Source organism: Ammospiza caudacuta, chromosome 5 (assembly GCF_027887145.1).
Source record: "Ammospiza caudacuta isolate bAmmCau1 chromosome 5, bAmmCau1.pri, whole genome shotgun sequence".
In the NCBI taxonomy this organism is placed as follows: Eukaryota; Metazoa; Chordata; class Aves; order Passeriformes; family Passerellidae; genus Ammospiza; species Ammospiza caudacuta.
This window is the reverse complement of record NC_080597.1, coordinates 69,087,539-69,108,599: the sequence shown is the minus strand read 5'-3', so window position 1 is coordinate 69,108,599 and position 21,061 is coordinate 69,087,539. Positions and strand designations below refer to the sequence as shown.

Genomic DNA, 21,061 nt, shown 5'->3' with positions numbered 1-21,061 from the left:
AAAAAATGCATTTTTAGCATTTTTGATTCGGAGTGATTTCATGGACAAGCTGTAAATTAATGTCAGAAAGATATGTGCTGTACTTTGATCCCTGGTTCTTTTCTGTGGCTCTCGTTACAATGTCATTATTATTATTATTACACTCTCCTCCAGCTGGCAGGTATTTAACTTGACCTGCTCCTGAATTTAGTCAGTCTCTCTTTCCGTACTCCCTCTGTCTCCTCTGTGGCTGAGGAGGGACACACTGGGATGGGTTCCATCTCCAGCCAGGCTGTGTATGTGCCATTTATGGGCTGGAGTATCACAGGTCAATTTTTAGTTCAGTTGTTCACTGTGAATTGTGTGGGGGTCAGGGTAGCAGGGAATGACCTCGTTTATTTTCTCCCTTAGCTGTTGCCCTTTGCCAGTACCAGTTACAAAGGTGGCCAAAGCAGAAAGGCATGTTCTGTATTTCCTGTAAAATATACTGTTTTTCTGAGGACCTGCTCAGAAAAAAGGGTAAAAAAACAAACTATAATAAAATGGCAACAACAACAACAACAACAACAACAAAAACAAACAAACATCAAAAACGACAAATCCAAAAGCAAAAACCCAAAACAAAACAAAAAAGGCCCTTAAACAAACCAAAGTAAAAACCACATAATTTCTACAGGAAAAATTGGAGGGACCTAAGGACTTTCTGAACCAAAAGTGGCTGAGCTGGACTCTTCAGTTTCCAGAGTCACATAAACCCTGTAGGTTGGAAGGCCTCCAAACCAAACTCCTGTGCTAAACAGGGCAATTTCACAGTTAGGTGGGTTTTCTGAGGCTGCACACTCCTGCCTGCCAGGGTAGGTGCACTGGCTGTCGCTGTTCCAGCCTAAGAATCCAAACACATTTTTGCAAAGCACACCAGCAGTCTGCAGATACAGCTCATTTCCAAGAGGTTACAATTAAGCTCTGCAGTGAGGAATTGGGTCTAATCTCTATTTTCAATGACAATACGTTGCATATGGCTTGCTGTTTTGTAATTTACTCATTATCCCTATTAGTGAAATACGAACATATGACAGCTTTCTCTGACTTGCCATGACTGGAAAATTGGGGAATATTGCTTACAGTTATGTCCTCCTGCAGATGGAGAACTGTACTCTGGCACAGCAGCAGACTTCATGGGCAGGGACTTTGCCATTTTCCGAACTCTGGGGCATCACCATCCCATCAGGACAGAGCAGCACGACTCCCGGTGGCTAAATGGTATGTAAAATGCACATTTCTCTGCTTACAGTCATCCAGCCATTAAAGGCTAGCACACAGCTCTGTTCCAGCAACATCTGTGACATATACACTCCTCTTTTATTTGGGGCAGAATTCTGCCTTAAACCAGTTAAACTAATCAAAAGTGATTTATAAAGAAGCATTTTTTGGTTTAATTACGCTGAGATTTGTGGAGTGTGATTAAATTTAAAACATACACAGACAGTATGAGCAGCATAGTCATGCAAGTTGGACAGAAGCTCAGGGCCTGAGGCATCAGCCACACATGAGCACCAAGTAGCTCCAGAGCCTTGGGCAGGATTGTGCTTTGTACAGGGTTTAATTTTGGCTGGATTGAAGGGGATGCTGGCCACATCCAGCTGAAAGTCACCCAGCAGAACTTGATGAGCAAGCCAGAGTTGTCAGGAGTTTGGAAAATAAAAAAGGGTCCTGGGGATTCCAAGTGATTTGGTTGCAAAATATCCAACAGTTTAGCAAGGCACAATTTCTTGCATTATTGTATGGATATTAGCAATCAAGCCTGTGGTTGTTTATTTGCATGTCTGAGGCAGGGAAGATAGTTTCAGAGGAAATTTGATTTTGCCTTCATGTACCAATATACTTTAGAATGCATCTGAGTACTCTATCCAAGTTCTACTGAAGTCAAATTTACAATAGCTCAAATGGAATTACACTTGGCTTTGGCTATACAAGGATATGAGCATTTTCAAAATGAGAATTCATTGTCTGAAAAAGCTGACATTTGAATTAAGTAATACTTACTGTAGTTGCTGAGTTAATTTAAATTTTAATTTTTTAAGTGTTAACTAGCTCTACTTTGGCTGTACATACTGCTTGCACCTGCACTCCTGTTTTTGAATTCACAAATTATTTTATTCTTAGACATTTTTTGCTCCTAGCCATATTATTTATGTCTCTGGTGAGGTTCAGGCTTTCTTATGTGGTTTTACAATGTAGTGCAAACTGTTCACACAAATTTTAATGTGTAAGAGCAGAGTATGTTTTAAAACACAGTTTGTTATTAGCTAGTCAAGACCTTCTAATATCAAACTGGATATCACATCAGCTGTATATACAATCCATAACAACATCAGCCCCTGACTCATAATTAAAACCACAAGATGCTCTTGCAAGTTGGATTAACTCTATATATAACACACATTGGATGCACATATGACATAAGTGTCTATCTGACAAGTATGGATATGTATTTTAATATTGCGAGTTTATGAATCTGATGCATATCCTGTTAAATTTAGTTTTGCTGCAATTCATGTGGACAGCTATCTGTCTGGAGAACTGATTCAGGTCTACAGCATTTCAGCTCTACAATCTGTGTTATCCAGTAACACAAAAATTGTATTCGTTGGGTTATTTTATTATGACAGTAAACAAGATTTCTGGTCTTCAGGAAAGAGTAAAGTACAAGGGTTATAGGCATAACCATCTATCTTGATACCTGGTAGAGCAATAATGTGTTAAAGATGACCAACATCAGCTTCAGTTATGAGAGTCGTAATGACACTTTAAACCCAGTCATGCAAGCAAAATCTGCTTTTGTGCAGTAGATTTGCACAATGACAGCTGAGTCAGGAGGATTTATGCAGTGGGAAAATGCAGCCATTGTCCACAGGCCCTGTACTTCCCTGCTGAAATCGTGTCATTCCGTTGTGGATTCGGTTATCAGTCTTTCAGCGCTCCATGTGAGAACGGCTTTTCCCAAATTAGCACTGAGGTTACATCTGACAGGGCAGAAACCACAACTGCTCTGTGCTCGAGGTGGGGAGCTGATGAATCTCAAGCTTTCTTGAATTTAAGTATTTTACAAAATGAGCATAACAGTAGAAAGAGCATTTTTTGTATCCCAGGGTGAAGGTGATTTCCAACTCTGAAATAAAATTCTTGCACTATATTCCTGTATGGAAAGTTTCAAACTTAATTTAAAACAAGATAAGAATCAAATTGAAACCTTTAGAAATTATTCTTATAACTGTCCATAATTTAATAGAGAACGATCCTTAAGTACATTTTTGAAATCTCTCTCTCTGCTGCAACTTAATACATTTACCTTCCTAATATGGAAAGATTGGCCTAAAATCTGCACTACAACATTCCTATTAGAGGCTCTGAGGCTTTACTGTTAATTTCCCAGTGATAAGATCCTGGCAGCCTTTCCACACAGCTCTCCTAATTTCAGCATCTCGCATGGAAATCCAAAAGTGATAATAGTTCAGGTTTGAAACTCTGCAGGCATGCCAGTCCTTTGATAATTGCTTGTAATTTGTCATTTTTCTTTTTAAAATATAATTATAAAAGAAGCTCTGTGTTTGCATGTTGTTGAAGTGGATATGCTTTTAATGAAACAAGCTCTCATTGAAGATTGAGGTGTTCACTCCTTTCTTAAAGATCTATACAAACTATTTTTGAACCTTAAGTTTGCAGACCTTTACAAGTTTTTTAGCAAATACATGGCTTTCTGTGTAGTGGTGGGTTTTCTTTCCTAGTTGTTTTTTACAGTGTGCTTAGCCTCAGGTAAAAAAAGCAGTATTCTAAGGGGCATATACTGAAAGCTGCAAGAGTTCTGATCAAACTCAGAGACAAATTCTCATCTCTGGAGAGTTTAATAGTTAGGTGATGAGATATCCAGTTCTAAGTCCTTACTAGTGTTTACTTCAGGCAGAGCAGGAGCTAAATTGCTTTTTCCATACTGAGGCTAAGGTCAGAGCTGACAGGCTGCAGAAAACACAGCTGATTGGTACCAAAAATGGAGAGGAGGAGACAGTTGCACGTGAAGGGCTTGTGAACTTTTCCCAGAAATTGTCTTGCCCTGAACTGGCATAAAAGTAGAACAACATTACACAGAGTGATTAAGTTTTGGGGATTTAAGAAGGAACACAGAGTTACTACAGACATCACACAGTCACATTTTGGAGATGCTCAACCTTCTTACAGAAATAGTATGTTTTGGGGAAGAGAACTGTGCCCAGCCTAAGGGAAGGTGCTGACCAGCAGCTCTTAAAGACTTCTTAAGTCTCTTAGAGATATTAAATACTCACAGGCTTCTAAAGCTTTCATTTTGTATAAATAATTAAACAGTCACCAAGCCAAATAAAACAAGGGAGACTGATTCTATAGCCATGTAGTCAGGGCATTCATCTAGAAGCTAGGGAACCATACATCAGTCACTGTAGCAATGTATATTTAATTATTGATACAGAGTTGGCCAGATGTGACAAGGAAGCATTTGCAAAAACACAGTAAAAAAAGCTGGTGCTCAGGGAAGTCATCTTGGACAAGAAAAGCTGCAGTTCAGTGCCCCAGACTGAATCATGTGCTTTGTTATAAGCCATGTTTATGCACTCTTGAACATTACTGGCTCCTCTGGTACGTGCATGGAGTTTTCTCTGCACAAAAGAAACTGGCAATCTTACTCAGTCCCAGTGAGGGTCAAGAATTGTTTTGTACTCTCAGAGAAAAAAAAATTTGAAGTTGAAAAAAATTTTTTGTTCAGCTTTACTATAAGGAACTATGGCCTTGATGTCACACATAAACCTTACAAAGTCTTGCCTATTGGCAAGTACACGATTCCCTTTAAATGTGCCATTGCCTCTCATAGTTCAGAGGCATAAAGTTACTTTGAAGAAGCATGGATCGTGTCCTGCTTCCATGAACTGCTGCAGAAGTTAAGAAAAAAGATGAGTAGAGTGCTGTGCAGGTGGGAGCAGCTTTCCCTGGTGCCAGGGAGTTCCCTGCTGCAGAGATGCTGTGCACCATCCCCACGCCTTCCTGCAAGGGCTCAGGGCATGGCTGCAGGCAAAAAGGCAGAACTGGCAGTGCAGTCTACCAGAGCAAATGCTGAGCAATGCAAAGGCAGTGCACCCAAGGCAGTTTTCAAGCTGAAGATTAGAGGAGTGGAAGGAGAGAGCTTAAAGCCGCTCTCATCTTCTCTGACTTGAGCACAGGGGATCTGGCCTTAAATTGTGAACATTTTGTAAAATGAATAGCCATAAACATTTATTTTAAAAGCAAAGCAGGATTGGGCTGAGCAAAATCTGAAAGGAAATGAAATCACAAAAGCTGCATTAGGATAGTATTATGAATCAGGTTTGCACCCCAGAAACACTGGCCTCACTCACCCTCTTTACTAGACCAAGGGTTAAGAGAGATTGTCAGTCTGGATTTCCAGACTTGGCTTGGAATTTCCTTGCTTTTTATGGGTTTAAACCACTCTATGATATTATTTTAGCATACTTTCCATGGCTTAATTTTTAAAGTGGAATAGTAACTGTGCTTAGTTCCCTGAGGTTATTGTCCTTGGTAATCTTTACTTTACAGTTACATAAACAGCTGAGAGTTATAGAGGCTGAGCGACTGTTCAATAAAAAAGAAAATGCCTTCTTAAATTTAACAGGGTCCAAGGCAGGAAACATAGGTTTGATACTCTCCTGGCATTCAAACAGACCTGTAGACATCACTTTGTGTAGTTTCCACTTCAGACACTTTGTTGAATGTCCCAGCATTGGCATTACACGCATGATCTTGAGTATGTATGTATTGCACAGTAGACTAATGTCTGCAACAGAAAGAAAAGATTGAAGATATTTTACAGGATTTTTACTTCTCTAATAAAATGCATTAAATGCATCAAAATGTTAGAAATTAATTACTCTTGCTGAGACTTGGGTGTGTACATGTTCTGATCTCTGAACCTATAATTAGTCTTTGGTCAACCACACCAAACCCTTTTCCTAGTTGTACATAACCACTGATGGCCCTTCTGCTGTGCCACTCCCTTGTTCCTAAATGCCTTTCCTGCTTCCCTTTTTCCAGCTCACCTCATGCACATTCTCAATCCAGAAACACAGCATGCAAAATACAGGTATCAGCTGTGGGAAGGGGCCACAGAACCCAGCTATCCTGGTACCTGGGGTTGTTTCATAAAATACATCTAAGGTATTATTGGAGGAAGGAGGTCAGTGATGCTACAAATACAGTAAATCTCCATCAAGAGAAGAGCTGTTTAAACAAAGGACATTACAGAAACAAACAAACAAACAAAAAACCCCATGAAATCAAAAACAAAACTGTGAACTGCGAACTGCATATGAATTTATTTAGTCTTCAGATTAGAAGTCTTGAAATATGATGGGAATGAAATTAGAAAAAGCTGTCCAATAGAAGTAGTCAGTGAGGCAGCCTAGCTGGTTTTCAGAGGAACTCAGGTAACATTTTATGTGTTATTATATAGCACACTTGCCTGGCATCCCAAGAGACTACAGTGAGTAGACTGAGAAGCCTCTTCCAGGTCTGCATTACCCATGAATTTACAAGGACATATTTAAACAACCTTATGAGTGAAAACACTGAGGGAATTTTTTTTGTGTCTTTTTTTTTTTGTTGTTGTCCTTTTGCTGTTAATTTTCCTGTGAAGGGATCTCTTGCATTTAAAATAGGCATTTCTATATTTGAGCAGCTGATACGTCCTGTCATGCAGGCTGCAGTGTGGACTGAGTTCCACACTTTCCCTCCACGGCTTGCAGAAGAAGCATGAGCAGCTCCGACCCTTGTGGCACAAAACATGTCCAGATATGCGAGCCTCATTTCTCACTCAATAAGTCCTCCCACCCCCCCATTCCCACTATCTCCATTGCTAAGAATAGTAATAAATAATTTCACAGTGATAAATTCCATGTGTGACAAATGCTAATGTCACCGAACACAGTGCTAGGAAGTGCTCAGAAACTATGGTGACGGTGGCATAATACTGTGAACAGAATGGCACACAAACTCAATTTACAAGGTTTGTTTTTTTTTTTTCTCCTTAAGTCTGTAGATCCATATTTGAGAGATTGAGTATGAATTTTAATTTGTTTTTCTCATTGCAATCTAACAAGCTTTATCTATATACATATTTTGTTACTACCAATTCTTTTTTTCTTGGAAGAAATGAATAATTTTTGAAATCAGAAAATAAAGGGCTCTTTCTTATTGCTATTACTAGATATTTATCCTGTCCCTAATCTGAAATAGTTACAGGTCAGGAAGCCAAAGGCCCTGCTGAACACTTGACCAGAAGATTCTCATGTATTTGAACCAATTGATTCAGTTGAACCTGTCTTAAAACTATTCCCTGTATCTTTAAACAAAATAAGAGAAGCATTTGGTTCAGAAATCAAAGACCAAGTAGCAATTAGAATGTGCTTAACAGTTTCTGTGGATGTGAGAAAGGTCATGAAGATGGTAGGTGAAGACAAGCAGAAATAATAAAATCTTCCCATCAAGTGGCCTAAATGAAATTATTTGAAATCATTCTAGGAAAGAGATCTTCTTTCTCATTCTCTATCCCTCCCATGCCCCCTATAATTTGGTAATTTTCTTCATTAAATATCAGTGCTGTGGATGATATTTTGTTTTGTTTAGGTTGAAAAGATGGTAAAAGTAGCCAAAGGACAAGTTTTGAGGTTGGAGTGGAAAAAGCGGATAGGAAAGATGAAGCAGCAGAGAACATTCTCCTAGTCTGACTGTACATTCTGAAGCCTTCCTGACGCTATAGAGAATATGGCCTGGAGCAGGAAGACTTGCATCAGTTGGTCTGAACAATAGCCACAGTGTGCTCCAGGAACTTGGATACAAGTTAGTCCAGGAACCTGACTTAGGACATGTGTATTTTACATGGTTAACCATGGGCTCATTTATGGGTTTTAACTTGGTCAGCCTTACTATCCACACCAAAAAAATGTAATAGCTGGGAGTGCAGATTAGAAGCCATGCTTTGCTGCAATTCATTCATTCTGTGACTCTCTTTATAGTGCATATAAGATCAAAAATAGTGGGAGAGCTTAGAGTTCTTTGTTCACTGTTTCCACTGGAGACCAGAGAAGTTTCTCTGCTGCATAAAATACAATTTTAGGAAAGAAGTCCATAGTTCTCAAAACAATTAGTGTGGGATATGACCCCAGTCCCAACCAGATCACTGCAGCATAGTCTTTCTAAAAAGAGACTTGCCAGTGATGGACAGTTTGAGATCTGCACTCGCTCTTGTGCGCTGAGTTGGTCTACTGGTGATGTGCCTTAAAATTGCTAAATTTTAAGGTTTTGATTTCAATTGTGAATTGAAAGGTCAACATATCAACATATATCAGTTTAACAACCCAGTAAATCCTGATGAGTCTTGTGCTGGGGTGAAATCTGAGAGTGCAGCCATTCCCATCACCTTCTCTGGAAGGCAGTTGGATGAAAGAGCCAGAACAAGCTCTGGGGAGATTCTGGATGTGGATAAATCAATGTACCTCTGTACTGGGTAAAACTGGTGATCTCATTGAGGTGTTCAGATTCAAATTTGATGGTGCAGGTGAGTTGATTTCTATCGTCATCCTTTAGAAAAATAAATCCAAGTTCTCTCTGCTTCTTTCAGCAGCAGGACCTGGTGTGTAAAATTTCATCTGCATGAGCACACTCCAGGAGCACATTTAGTTGGAGGAGTAGGGCTCTGTGCCCTTCTCACAATGATAAAAAACACCTCAAATTTTCCAATTATCAATTGTCCCAGTGATATTCTATCTCCTCTAATGAGTGTTTTTTCTTTCCTTTTTTTTTTTTCTTGTGCTAAGGATGGAATATTTTTTCTATGGATTTATTTCAGTGGATAACATAGAGATGGCAGTGGATGGCTTTGTAGAGTCTGTCCACTTAAGGTGACAAATTTAGAATATTATTCCAGCAGTGGCAATAACCTCTACTAGAAAGCTTTGTGTACTACTTTTAGTTAATGTATAATTAAAAAGATAATTTCTATCTATCTGTCTATCTATCTATCTGTTACCCACATGCATCACTTCATAGGAGGACTCTCCCTTTTCCCTGGAGATAAATCTCAGTAGGAAAAAAAGAGTCATTTGTCCAGAAAAGGTATAGTGTTCAACTTCTAAGTTTGCATTTTTCTTTGCTTTTGGTACAGAACCCACTTTAAATTACACAACAGCAGTTTCTTTGTAATTATCATTTTTGCAGAGATCCAAATCAGCTTAAGCAAAAGCAAAGTTCAGATTAGGTGGCCAGATTCCAAAGACAAAGCCTCTGTGTTACAGACCTTGCAAATTCAAGTAGGTTTCCCATGATCTCTGTGAGAGCTCATCACAGCTCTGGTGCTTGAAAACCAGTGACTTTTAACTACCAAACTGTGCCTCCTTTCTTGTTCACAAAAGTCACTAACCAGTTTTTTCAGACAAGTTAAGCAGAAATCTGTTTGTAGGAGTCACGCAGCAGAATACTAATTGATTTAAACAAAGGAGGAGTGGGTCTGTTACAGCCCCCTTTATTGGGATATGACATACATCCGAATTTTCCTTTTGCATTCTTGTGTTGTTTTGTGCTTTTTTCCTTCTGCTCTAGCCATCAATTTAATGAGTGTTGACCCTGTCAATAGCAATTTCCTCTTCTCAGGCCACCACGTTCAGAGTTTGGTGGGCATTCAATAGAGATTTACTGTTGACTGGGTAATTTGAGTTCATGTGTGTGGTGAAAAATTAGTGAGGAGAATTACCCCGAAAAGTGGATGCCATGACAATGCATGTCACCATGGTGTGACCAGCTCTGCTGACATAGGTTTCAAAAGCTCTCCCCCTGTGAAAATGGGGCCTGTTTGCAAATTAATTAGTTTCTGGCAGCAGCTTGATTGTTGACCCAAAGTTTGTAGAGTGGAAAAACAATCAGATTAGTGTGTTCAATATAAAGGCCCAGCGCGGCGCTCGAGTGCAGTTTGCCAAACTGTTGAAGCCGTGAATAGACTGAAACAAATTCTTCTTTGAGAAGCCAAGGCAAAGGTTAAGTGTGATGTGACTGGAGCACGCTGGCCATGGGGCGGTGGGGAGAGAATCAAAGGTTTCAGCCACACAAAAATGGAGAGTGCTGAGCGAGTTGCATTGAATTTAATGAAATTCACAGCTTCAGACGCAGAAGTGTTTGGCAATGTTTTAGTCTGTGTTAAAGGGAGAAATAAGATGGCTTTGTTTTAAGAAGTTTTCTTTGTACATCCATGTGGGACACCAGGGACTGAGCCTCTAAAGGGTATTAGAGAGACTTCCTGAGCCTGCACGCAATTTCTAAGCACCTGCAGACTGAGGTTTGTACCAGTACCTCCCACTCCCCACCACACACCAACTCCCTTTATCTCCAATGATTCAGTCCAAGCTTCCCATTCATCACCTCCAACATTTGGACAGGGTTTTGCTTTTAAGTAGTTCTCATGCAGGGGCTCATGGACAAGTATGTTAGAAATCCATGCTTATGAAAAAATGACTGGTTAAACCTTGTTATCGAGGTAGTGAGTCAAAAGATAGATACTAAAAGGTACAACAGACCAGATCTGTAGCTGACAATACATGACAATTACCTCTATGCAGCCAAGATCTGATTTCTGATCTCATTATTGTGCTCATCTCATTTCATTATCACTCTTCATTCCTTCAATGGCTGTTTTTTTACATATGCTTGCCCTTCATCATCCATTTTTGTCATTCAGCGTTGCTATCACCCTTGTAGTATTTTCTTTATATCAAACAATTCCTATGCATATTTAAAACTACTGTTTTCCCACTATGACAAATAGAGAGAAAGAAAATACCAGCTATTGGGAAGGAGCCCATGTTCATGGGCAGTTGAGGTGTCTTCTTTGGGAGCAAAGTCTTAGTCCTGTTGGCCTGAATCAGAATGCCTGGCAGACCCAAAGGAATGGGCCTTGGGAAAATATGAAGGGCTGCACACAGCCCACCACATAGCCCCCACCCCATCAATTAACTGAGATGCCCAGCAGAGTTAATGATGTGAGGACATGGCCCCCTGGTCTGTTCCCACCTCTTTTCCCCATTCCATAGAATTCCAGCTCTTAGCCTGCGACCTGCGCAAACTCTGCGGTTTGTTCTCGGTAATGGGGCTGAACCTGCCCCCTTCCCAGCAACATTCCTGAACCGTGAATTGCTTGTCCCAAAAGGCATTTAGTGCTGCTTGCAATTAACACAACTGATTGCTCAAAGCCGGCACCTGAGGTGGGAAGGAGCCAGCTGGAGGCGTAATTGGCTCCTTAGCTGGAGAAACATCCACTTCAGAGGGGAGTCTGTGACGATGGAATTATTAGTTCAGAGGAAGCCAGGTATGTGAATACCTGTTCTATGCATTAAAGCCTCCACCAGCACTAGGCACAGATGAATTATCACAGACTCAAAGCCTCCCTTTCTCTGTCTCCGGAACTTCCCCTTCCCTTTGTTCCTGAAATCATGCACATTTCAGCCTGAATATTTGTAGGGCTGAGTAATTGCTTTTGTTCTTTGGGTTATTTAATTACAAATCTCAGTAGATGACAGGTCCTCTGCTCTAAAGGAAGACATCACATTTGCACAGTTACAGAATCCCAACACAAATGTGTGTGGCAAATCAGTGACTGCAGATTTATTCATGCCCTCTGGGACCTGCACTGCCTTTTCAGCTTAGCATGCAATATGATTTAAATTACAGCTTGTGCAGAGCTGTGCCTTGGGATTACACTCCATGTTTCCAACTGTTTATAGTTCAGTGAGCTTTAACCTCTGTGATTCTGAAAATTAAATAATGTCACGGCTGATATCAAACTGATGGCTGGTACTAGAATGCTAAACACTGTGTAGTATTAAAAGCCTATTTTTACAACAAAGTGGAAACGTCAGTGTATTTAAAACATTGATATCACATTCAGGTAGTTCAAGAACACAATTCAAAAGTTACACTAGCATAGAATGGCAAAGCTAATATTAAACTCTATTATCAAGGATAGTGTTTCAACTCCTGTGTTTAACAGACTTGTGGCTGTGGACTTTACCAGAGCAGGACTGAGCCTGACACAGAGCTTTGTGATGACACAAAGACTTGTAAGATCAATAAATGTAGATAGACCATCTGTTGTGGTTAAATTCACATTTGTTAATTCCTTGTAGAAGTTTCATTATTTCTGAAGTACTGTGATACATCAAGTGTTACGTCTTGAAGACGTTTTTGTGCTGTAACTGTAGACATCTTAATATTTCTGTAGGCTTTGAAGAGGAGCAGAGGAAACACCTAATTAGAAAGTTCTGTATTTAATATGACATGTAATTTCCCTTCAGATTACATTCCATTATTTGCAAGGGTTTAATTGATACAAAAACATTGAGATTTTTTTCTGAGATATAGTTCTGCAAACCCATGTTTCCAGGATAGAAACTGTTCCAGTCCCACTTGAGCCACTTCACCCTGTTCCTCCCCAGGCTCTGTCAAGGCAACACTGCGAAACAAAAGGGTGAAACTGATGTCACCAACAGCATCATTTGGGCCACAGAGCCTCATTCATGACTGTAGTGTAAGGAAGGGGGAGCAGGAAGAGAAAAGGACAAATGGCAGAGACAAATGGACACTTACTTTTCACTTGTAAAGGCAGCATGTTGGACTAAATAACAGAAAATAAAGAAGAATTCACACAATTTCAATTATCAGATATGATATATAGATCACAGACACAAAAAAATTTTGACAAGTGGTTCCTCATTTGATGCCTTTGAATTTTGACAGTGGAATAGATCCTGCACCTCCCATTTTGCTGCACTGCCAAAGTGATGCTTTTTGTTCCCGTTGACCTTTAGAATGCCCTATACTACTTATTTCAGGCTTCAATGTCCAGCTCTTAGTTATCAAAGTGGTTTCAGAAATATCCCATCCCTTGCTATTGCATTGAATTCCATGGGCTTGTGTAAATTTATCTGTTTTAAAGGGTGGCTGTTAAGTTTGATTTTTAAACATGTAGCTAAGTGCTTTTACATGCAATACAGTAAAAAAAAAAAAAAAAGAAAAGATAAAGTGTATAGTAACATCTAAGAAATCAAAGTATGAAGGTGATGACCGGCTAATAGCTGATAGTTAGAAGCAGTGAATGCCATAGATGATATGCTGGTGTACAGATAACGTACAGTGTTATAACATTTCTTTTGAGAATCTCTATATCAGTCTCAAATGTTGTCCAAAAAACTGTTGAGAGTGACCCACCAAAACTGAGGCTGATAAGCCTTTTTTTGCTCTATTTCCCTCTGTTCTGAGATCACTGTATCACTGTGTCTATAGGCTGAATGTTTTTGTTAGTAAGGTGAGTTGCCTTGTGGTATTAGCAGGGAAAATTAACTCTTTCAAAGGCAAGGGTTAAACTGTAAATCTTTGAGACCACCATTTATTGTACAGCCTCCAGCAGAATTTGTTGTTCCAGAGCACTTAGAGTTGCCACAAACACCCTGAGTAAATGAGTACAAAATAGTTCCCTTTCTGATTTACCTTTTAAAGTGATAAGCTGGCCTGTGTTTTCGTCCTAGCTTATGGAACATAACATTTTTAACATATCTTTATATATATAAATTTAATTTCCTTTTGGCAGGCTTTAAAGATTTCTGTTCAGATAGGTACAGCAAGATTTTTAGGAAGATTTTGTTAGAGAATTTGGTATAAACAGAAACAAGATAACATTTCAGAAACAGCTTTTGTACAGATGATCATTCAGAAAAAAATCAGAAGAAAGGTTACTTTGAAGACTGGATTACATATTTTTCCCATTCACTGCACAGGTTTTATGAAATAGTTGCAAGCATTCAGTGATAATACATTGTATCTGTTAATCTTGCCGCATATCTGAGAATTGGTGTTTATTGATTTTTTTACTGCTCTTTGGGCAAAATCCAATATCCTTGTAAATCAGAAGTGTTCTATTGATGTCAGTGAGATTATTCATATTTCCTGAGCTCTAGAATAACATTTGTCACCCTGTAAAACTTGGTAGTCATGGGGCACAGCTCTCTTCAGCTACCCACTCCTCCAGTCTTTGTGTCCTGTTCTCCTGTTTCTCTAAAGCAACTTCCAGTAAGGGCAGAAAAAGCTCCATGGGAGAAGGTACAAAACCTTTCTATGTGGTATTTTATGTGGATCATCAGCTTTTTCACAAGATGGTGTAAATGGGTTGTCATTATCAATACTCAGTTCTGTTCCATGTTTGACATACTGTCAGCTTTAATATTTTGTGCCAGCCCTGTTGATAGCATTCTTTTAAAAAAAAATCCATTTCCCATTTATTATAGGGCCCATTCTTTTTACTGCTTTTCTTTTTTTTATTACTTTTTAAATAGTTCTGTTAAACTTTTTGCCAATTCCTCTCACTGTGATTTATGTATCACAAGCACAGTCCCCCATCATTGCTTTTAAAAAACACAAAAATTTTGAGTCTGAGACAATAAAATTTTCATTCTTAAAGTCACAGAAATTGCATCAAATATTTTTAAGTGATGTCAGTGAATAATAATAAAAATTAAAATAGTGAAAATAAAAACCAGATTGCTTGTACAGAATTAAAGTATAAGCCAATGAAAAGCTGTTTGAAAACAAAACTTTCTGACAGTGCAGGTACTGTTGCAAAATTTTCTATCTGAAGCAACTTCACAGTTTTCATCTCACCTGTGCTATCAAATGCTTTTTTTTTCTTTTTTAATGAACAGAAGTAAGTTTCACACCAACAGTAAATGAGTACATTATTTCAGTTGTGCAAAACCCTGTTAATACCTTATGCTGACTGAAGCTAGATTAAGTTGGAAACACATAGTGCTCACGTGGCCGCTGAAAGAGGTTGTCATAACTGATGCTGTCACACTGAATACCTCAGGTTGTGCTGAGGGATTTTTCTTCCACTTACAGATGCCCTATTGCATTTTGTGTTGCTGTGCTACACGGACACATGAACTAAAACCAGTCATTCATCCAGACCTTTCCTCAGTTTTTGCTGCCATCCCTCATTAATCCCACTTTAATGGATTTTGTGTCAAGTTGCTTTACACTAGCTGTAAAATTTCATTAAGCCAACGAAATGTTTCTTGTAGTTTGACAAAATTACCTCAGTTCTTTAGCCAAATCTAAAGGATTTAACAAAGAATTTAAATTACAGGAGACTGGAAAGGTTAGGAGATTGCTGCAGGAGTTCTCCACTGGATGACTCCGTGGGAAGTGGCGTGGGCTGATGATCATTTCCAAATGAAGGAGCATCCCTCACGGAGTGTTGAGACTATGGTAGAGGCCTGTCCAGTTTTTGATGTGACATCAGGGAGATCTTTTTACAGCTACACAACCCCTTCTACACATTTCAAATTGAACGTGGCAGTACAAAATTTGGAGTTTTTCTTCCTGTTTTCATGATAGATGATTTTTGATGCAAAAGACATATTTTTTCACTTTTTAGGGAGAAAAAAGTAATATTTCTGTGGGCAAAGGGTTCTGGAGACAGGGTTGTACGCTGCATGGAGCTAGCAGAGAAATATTAGGAATTTAGCTTTCAGGAGACAGAGGCTGAAGATGTGCTTGTCAAGTCAGTGCTGTTCAGCTTTGCCAGTTGTACTGCTGAAGGCTGTCCCATTTTCCCTGCACTGGAATATGTTTGCCATGATAATCCCCAGCTATTCCTCACACTCAGCCAGGTATTTGCCTCCTGCAAAGTGCTGTGTCAGGAGTTTGGCTATAGCACATTCCCTCAGCCTTCCGCACGCCTTCTTGTGCCCTTAATTTCCAGGTGGCAAAGAGGAAGAATATTCCACCAAGACATAAACACACATCTCTCAGCATTCAGAAAGGCCTGAGAAAATCTCATTAATGGAGAGGAACAGGTTTTGGTTTCTGACTTCTAGGATCAGCTGCCATAAACTGCTTCAGCATCTCCGGGGACTTGTGCTCCACCTGTGAATCTTCAGAGCTTACAAAAGGCAGGCGTTCAGCATGGCTCTGTATGCCAAAAGTCTGTAACACCCCAAACCAGAAACATCTTTTGTCTTCAGTGCCTCCACGCTCCACTTCCTCCCCTAATACATCACGTCTCAGCATAAAGACTCTGGTATTTAGTTCTTGTCACTCATCCAGAGCTCTAAAGATGTAGGTTACACAGCTAAGGCACAGGCTTTCTAGTGTTTTTATTTCCAAACATCAATGTCAAAAGCTTCAGATAAATGACTGAGAGAGGAAGAAGCAGGCTCTTAGCTGGAACTCTCATTACCTTTAAGAAACAGAGAAAATTGAGATTAAAGTATTCCTAAATGCAGACAGTGCACTGCAAACCTCACTTTCTGTTCTGTGATGGACACTAGTTTTCTCAGTTGCCCAATTACTCTCTCTGAGGGACAAGTAAGTAAGTTTAAAATTAATTGTGTTGATAGATATACAACAACCATGAAACACTGTCAGAAATGGAAAAGAGGTGTTAATTTTGCTTGTTGTTCTGTAAGGAGATAATAATCACCTCTCTTAAATTAAATAGGGTGGATAGATCCATAAGCATTGTTTTGTGAGAAATCCAATTTATCTTGAGCATTAAGCTATAATTTTACTGAACTTTTATATTCACTTTTCTTCACCATATAATTAGTCTTTAACAAGGAATCAAAACTATTGTTGTCTCATTAGAACAAAGGCTCCAGAAACTGATAATTGCATCAGAGATCAACATTTTCTCCCTTCTGTTTCCTGTGGGAGCCAAAATGTTACTCCCAAGATATGTTCATGCTGAATTATGCCTCTAAGGCTGAGGAGATGAGGGATCTTGGGGTGGTGGCATTGTCTTGGCAGGTACACAGGGCTCATTTACAATTCTCCAGAGGTGCTGAGCACCCAAACTGGGGTTGTGCTCCCCTTACCCTGCATCACTGCCAGCCCCCGGTCCCAGCCTGGCCCTGCCAAGCTTTCCCTTCTGCTGGCTGCCCCCAGCATGGAGCATGAATGCTTTAGGATGTTACCACACACCTTCCCTTTCTTGCTTTTTGCCTCAAATATAGATCAGTAATTCCTTTAAAAAAACCAACCATTTAAATTCAATTTTATTGTCTCTCATAATGATAATGGTGCATGGATGACACTTATGGTCAAGCCACTGTAAAAGCCACAAGGGCTAGACTCCTGTTGCTGTATGTGTAAGTGTACCTTTGAGATGCAGAAGAATTTACACGTGTAAAAATATGGTGTGTCTTTTTTTAATTCATGTCTTTTGAGTGTTACAGTGCTGCTGCACCCATGTATTGAAATGACAGAAGAGTGATATGTTGTTGCTACTTTTAATACCTTTCATCCTTGAAAGTCTGTAATCCCTTTGTGTCACACAAGTCACCACTGAAACATAGCAGTTGGAATCTGCAGAGGAAGGGTTTGTTGGTTTGAGATTTTTTTTTAATTATGAAAAGAGTTTGCAATAAAATATTTTTTTAAAGTACACTATTGAAATGAAAAGAAACTTTAGTTAAACCTTACACTTATTAGTGTGTTTTATAATCTGTCACACAAAAATTGCCTTTACTAATCCTTGAAAATTTGATAAAAAATAGGATATCACTTCTAAGAAGGAGAAACTAGCTGACATAACTAATGCACTACTCTAAGATCATCTTGACTCAAAGATAAGGCATTTGATGATTATCATCATCCTTTAAAACTCTTTCTGAGGGGAATTTCCATTGCAAAATCAGTGAGGGACCATAGGGCTTTTTACCTTGTAATAGCTGCTGACAGCTTGATCATGCATGGCCTGAATGCCACACATCCTCCTGACTTTGTAAACAGCGTCTTTAAATGACATCTCTACTCTGTGGTCTGTCCTTTCTGTGTTAGCATCTGACAATAAGTTACCACAAAACCCTCATATTAGCTCCATAATAGCCACAAGTTATCCCTTGTGCAAACAGCGTTCCAGCTTTGAGGATGTGGTCTGATGTGGCCATCCGTGTTATTGAGGAGCTTCACTGGAAGCAGTGAATCCATGAGAGCTCTGCTGCATTTTCCTGAGTCCACAGCAGCAAGGGGAATGTGAAAGGTGAGGAATTTAAATGAAGGGACTTTGAGAGAACACCACTAAAAGCTTTGTTGTTTTGTAAACTGCATTCGAGTGTGTAAAACCACAAACCATCTTAGCTCTCTCATCACCACATATTAACAGCTTTGTCCTCTGGTGACCTTGCTGAGGCAGAAGCTCTGCTCTGCACATTTGTGACTGGAGCTGCAGCTCTCTTCTCTGTGGGTAGTGGGGCTTCACAGTGAGAGCAAGTCCAGATTTTGTGAGGACAGTGTTTGGTTCTCTGTGCTGGCTCCCAGCGGACGGGTGCTGTACGTGGTTATGAAGCCTGGAGTAGCTGTCTTTTTTTGTTGTTGTTAAATTTTTAATTTCATCTTCTCTAGCCTTCCTCTCCTCAGGGTCCCAGTCACCCTCTAGTACTTTTCATTAAATTACAGCAATTGCAGTTTTAGTGAGCATAAAATTTCCCTAGTTTCCTAGAATTTTCTTGCAGTGAACTGATAAATTAGTAATTTTGACCATAAATATACAATAATCCAGTTCAAACTCTTTACAAAGCATTTCCTAAGACAACTGCCCTTTGGTTCTTGTCAAGTGATGAAGAGATGACCCCAGCTTCTGTTCCTTCAGCTTACTCAATCTTGACAGCTAAAGGTAATTTCTGTGCCTTCAAGTTTATAGATCTTCATTAAAATGCTAATACAATTCACTTAGAAAGCCAATCTCTGACTTTTATTGTTTCCTGCTCTTGGGTGCGTGAGTGTATTTGTGCGGTTATTGTTGCTAAAGAGTAACATTTGTTAAAGAACCGGTGCAGATCGATTTACCTTCGCTTTCCCTCAACCTGAAACGCTGAGACAGGCAAAACATGTTTCCATTACTTAAATAAGCAAACAATGGCAAATAAATCATAAAGGCAGCTGGACCAAGGTGTCGTTTTCATAAAGAGCCAGATTTCTCAGGAAGGACAGTTTAATGGGCTGCTGCCAGAGAAATGTCTGCTGAGCTGGTAATTGCAGGAGGGCACACAAAGGTGTCATATGGGATCTGAGGGGCAGCACCACAGCCAAGACAACTGGAAAAAGGAGACTGAAAAAGGTGTGGACTTTAATAATTTGCTTCTTAAAGGCTGATTGTTTTAAATAAAAATCTAAGTTTTTATTTTTAGCTTGTTCACTTTGGCTGCAAGATCAGAGAAGTGTTTTTAGCTGTAATTTTTATTTTGATCGTGTTTGTGCTGTGGCTTTGTTTCTCCTTTGATCATGCTAAAACACGTTTCAGAAATGTTTGTTTGATGTATGCTGTTTTTTAAAGCAGTCTTCTACATTGTCTGCCTGTGTTTTTTAAAAGCAATGAATCATTGCAAAATATTTGCTGTCAAATTATTTCTTAAATCCATTTTCCCAAAACAAGCTTTCTGGACTTCGAACCAATGGGAGATTACTTTCAAACAAGAATGTGTTGAACTGTTGCTACAGCATTTCTGAGGGCTATGTGGATTGGAGGCAGTTTTAGGGTTACAGAATACTCCATAATTCATACTCAGAAATTTGAAGTCATTCCGTCTACCCCCAGTAGCTGCAGTGCTATTTTTACACCAGTAACACTTTTACAATTGTTACTGGTGGGTTTGGATCAAAGTCCTATTTCCCATTCAGTAAAACTTGCTTGAAGTTCATTCCAGCATTTCTTTCGTGGCTGTGTTGTGTTGTATGTATGAAATAGGTCAACCCTGAGTGAATTATTTTAAACTTCCCATGGGGACCCCTTGATACCAAACCTGTTTAAATTTGCAGGGCAGGGCAGGGCAGTCTCGATACTTGAACGTACACATTCATGGATGACATTCTTTCTTCTGCTGCATGGGTGAGCAATTAGGAGAGCCAAGGAGAAGTCCCTTATTCCCTCATCTGTGGATATCTCCCTTCCAGCCCTCAAAGAGGAGCAGTAAATAAGTGCTGTGCAGTCCGTGGAGAGGGCTGTGTTGCGTGACTGCTGGCCATCTGGCTGATTGATTCATCAAGACCCTCAGCAGCCAGCAGTGAGCATGGTCTGAAGCCCTGGGGTTGAATGCAAGTGTGCATCAAGCCTCAGGCAAGTCAGACAGCCCCTGTGCTAGTGGAACAATAAAGAACACACTACAGATCACTGGTTCTTAGCTTTATAACCCATGAAATTATCAAGCACTTTTCTCTCCCTCTCCCCGCACATGGTATCATGATGTTGTTTCTGTAACCACTACATTCATTCTAAACAGAAATTAATCTATTTCTATATGCAACAAAGCACATGTGGCCTTCTTCATTTATTTGGTTCACTGCATAGACATAAATCTGTTAGATGGTGGAGGGGGAAAAACTCAAGCACCACCAGGTAACAAGAGCAGGGGCCCTCTAACACGAAGAACCACTCTTTTATTGACTAAAACATATTGATTTAACTAGATGGAAAAACAATCCGAGGTGTGCTCAGTAAGAAATGCTGTTCAAGAAAAGCTGTTCCATGATGTACAATGGATGTGTTTCTAATACAAGGTTGTGTGACTACTTCATTTGCAGGGATGTAGTCAGGATTATTAATCACTCATTGAAAATCTGAATCCGTATCAGATGAGCACTGTAAGAAGTGTATGCAAAGCATACTCACACATGCTCTAGCTGTGGCATTAGTTTTATCTGCCTGCCTCACAACCCTCTTCTCTGCTGGCACTCTGACAGAATCATTTAAAATACATATTTTCAATTTATTCAGCTATTTTTCTATCATTGTTGTGTCAGTCCTGCTTTAATACTAAACTGTCTTACTATTTCTGGTTCACTTACAAAATTATGAGAGGGAAAGAAAAGAATAATAATATGCTAACCGAGGGCAAGTTTACATAACCAGTGCTATATCAGTAATATTTTTGCCTCAAAATGGGGCTCCCCACAGAATCTTCATAGGCCAATG

General features: G+C 39.5%; 1 protein-coding gene across 1 annotated transcript in view; it reads left to right on the top strand.

Moving 5' to 3' along the window:
- SEMA3A (semaphorin 3A) overlaps nucleotides 1-21,061 on the top strand; it is a 165,330-nt gene that overhangs the window by 103,882 nt on the left and 40,387 nt on the right. Inside the window, exon 6 of the mRNA XM_058806151.1 lies at nucleotides 1,120-1,239. Coding sequence (XP_058662134.1) covers nucleotides 1,120-1,239 — 120 coding nt within the window. The remainder of the gene's footprint in view (nucleotides 1-1,119; nucleotides 1,240-21,061) is intronic.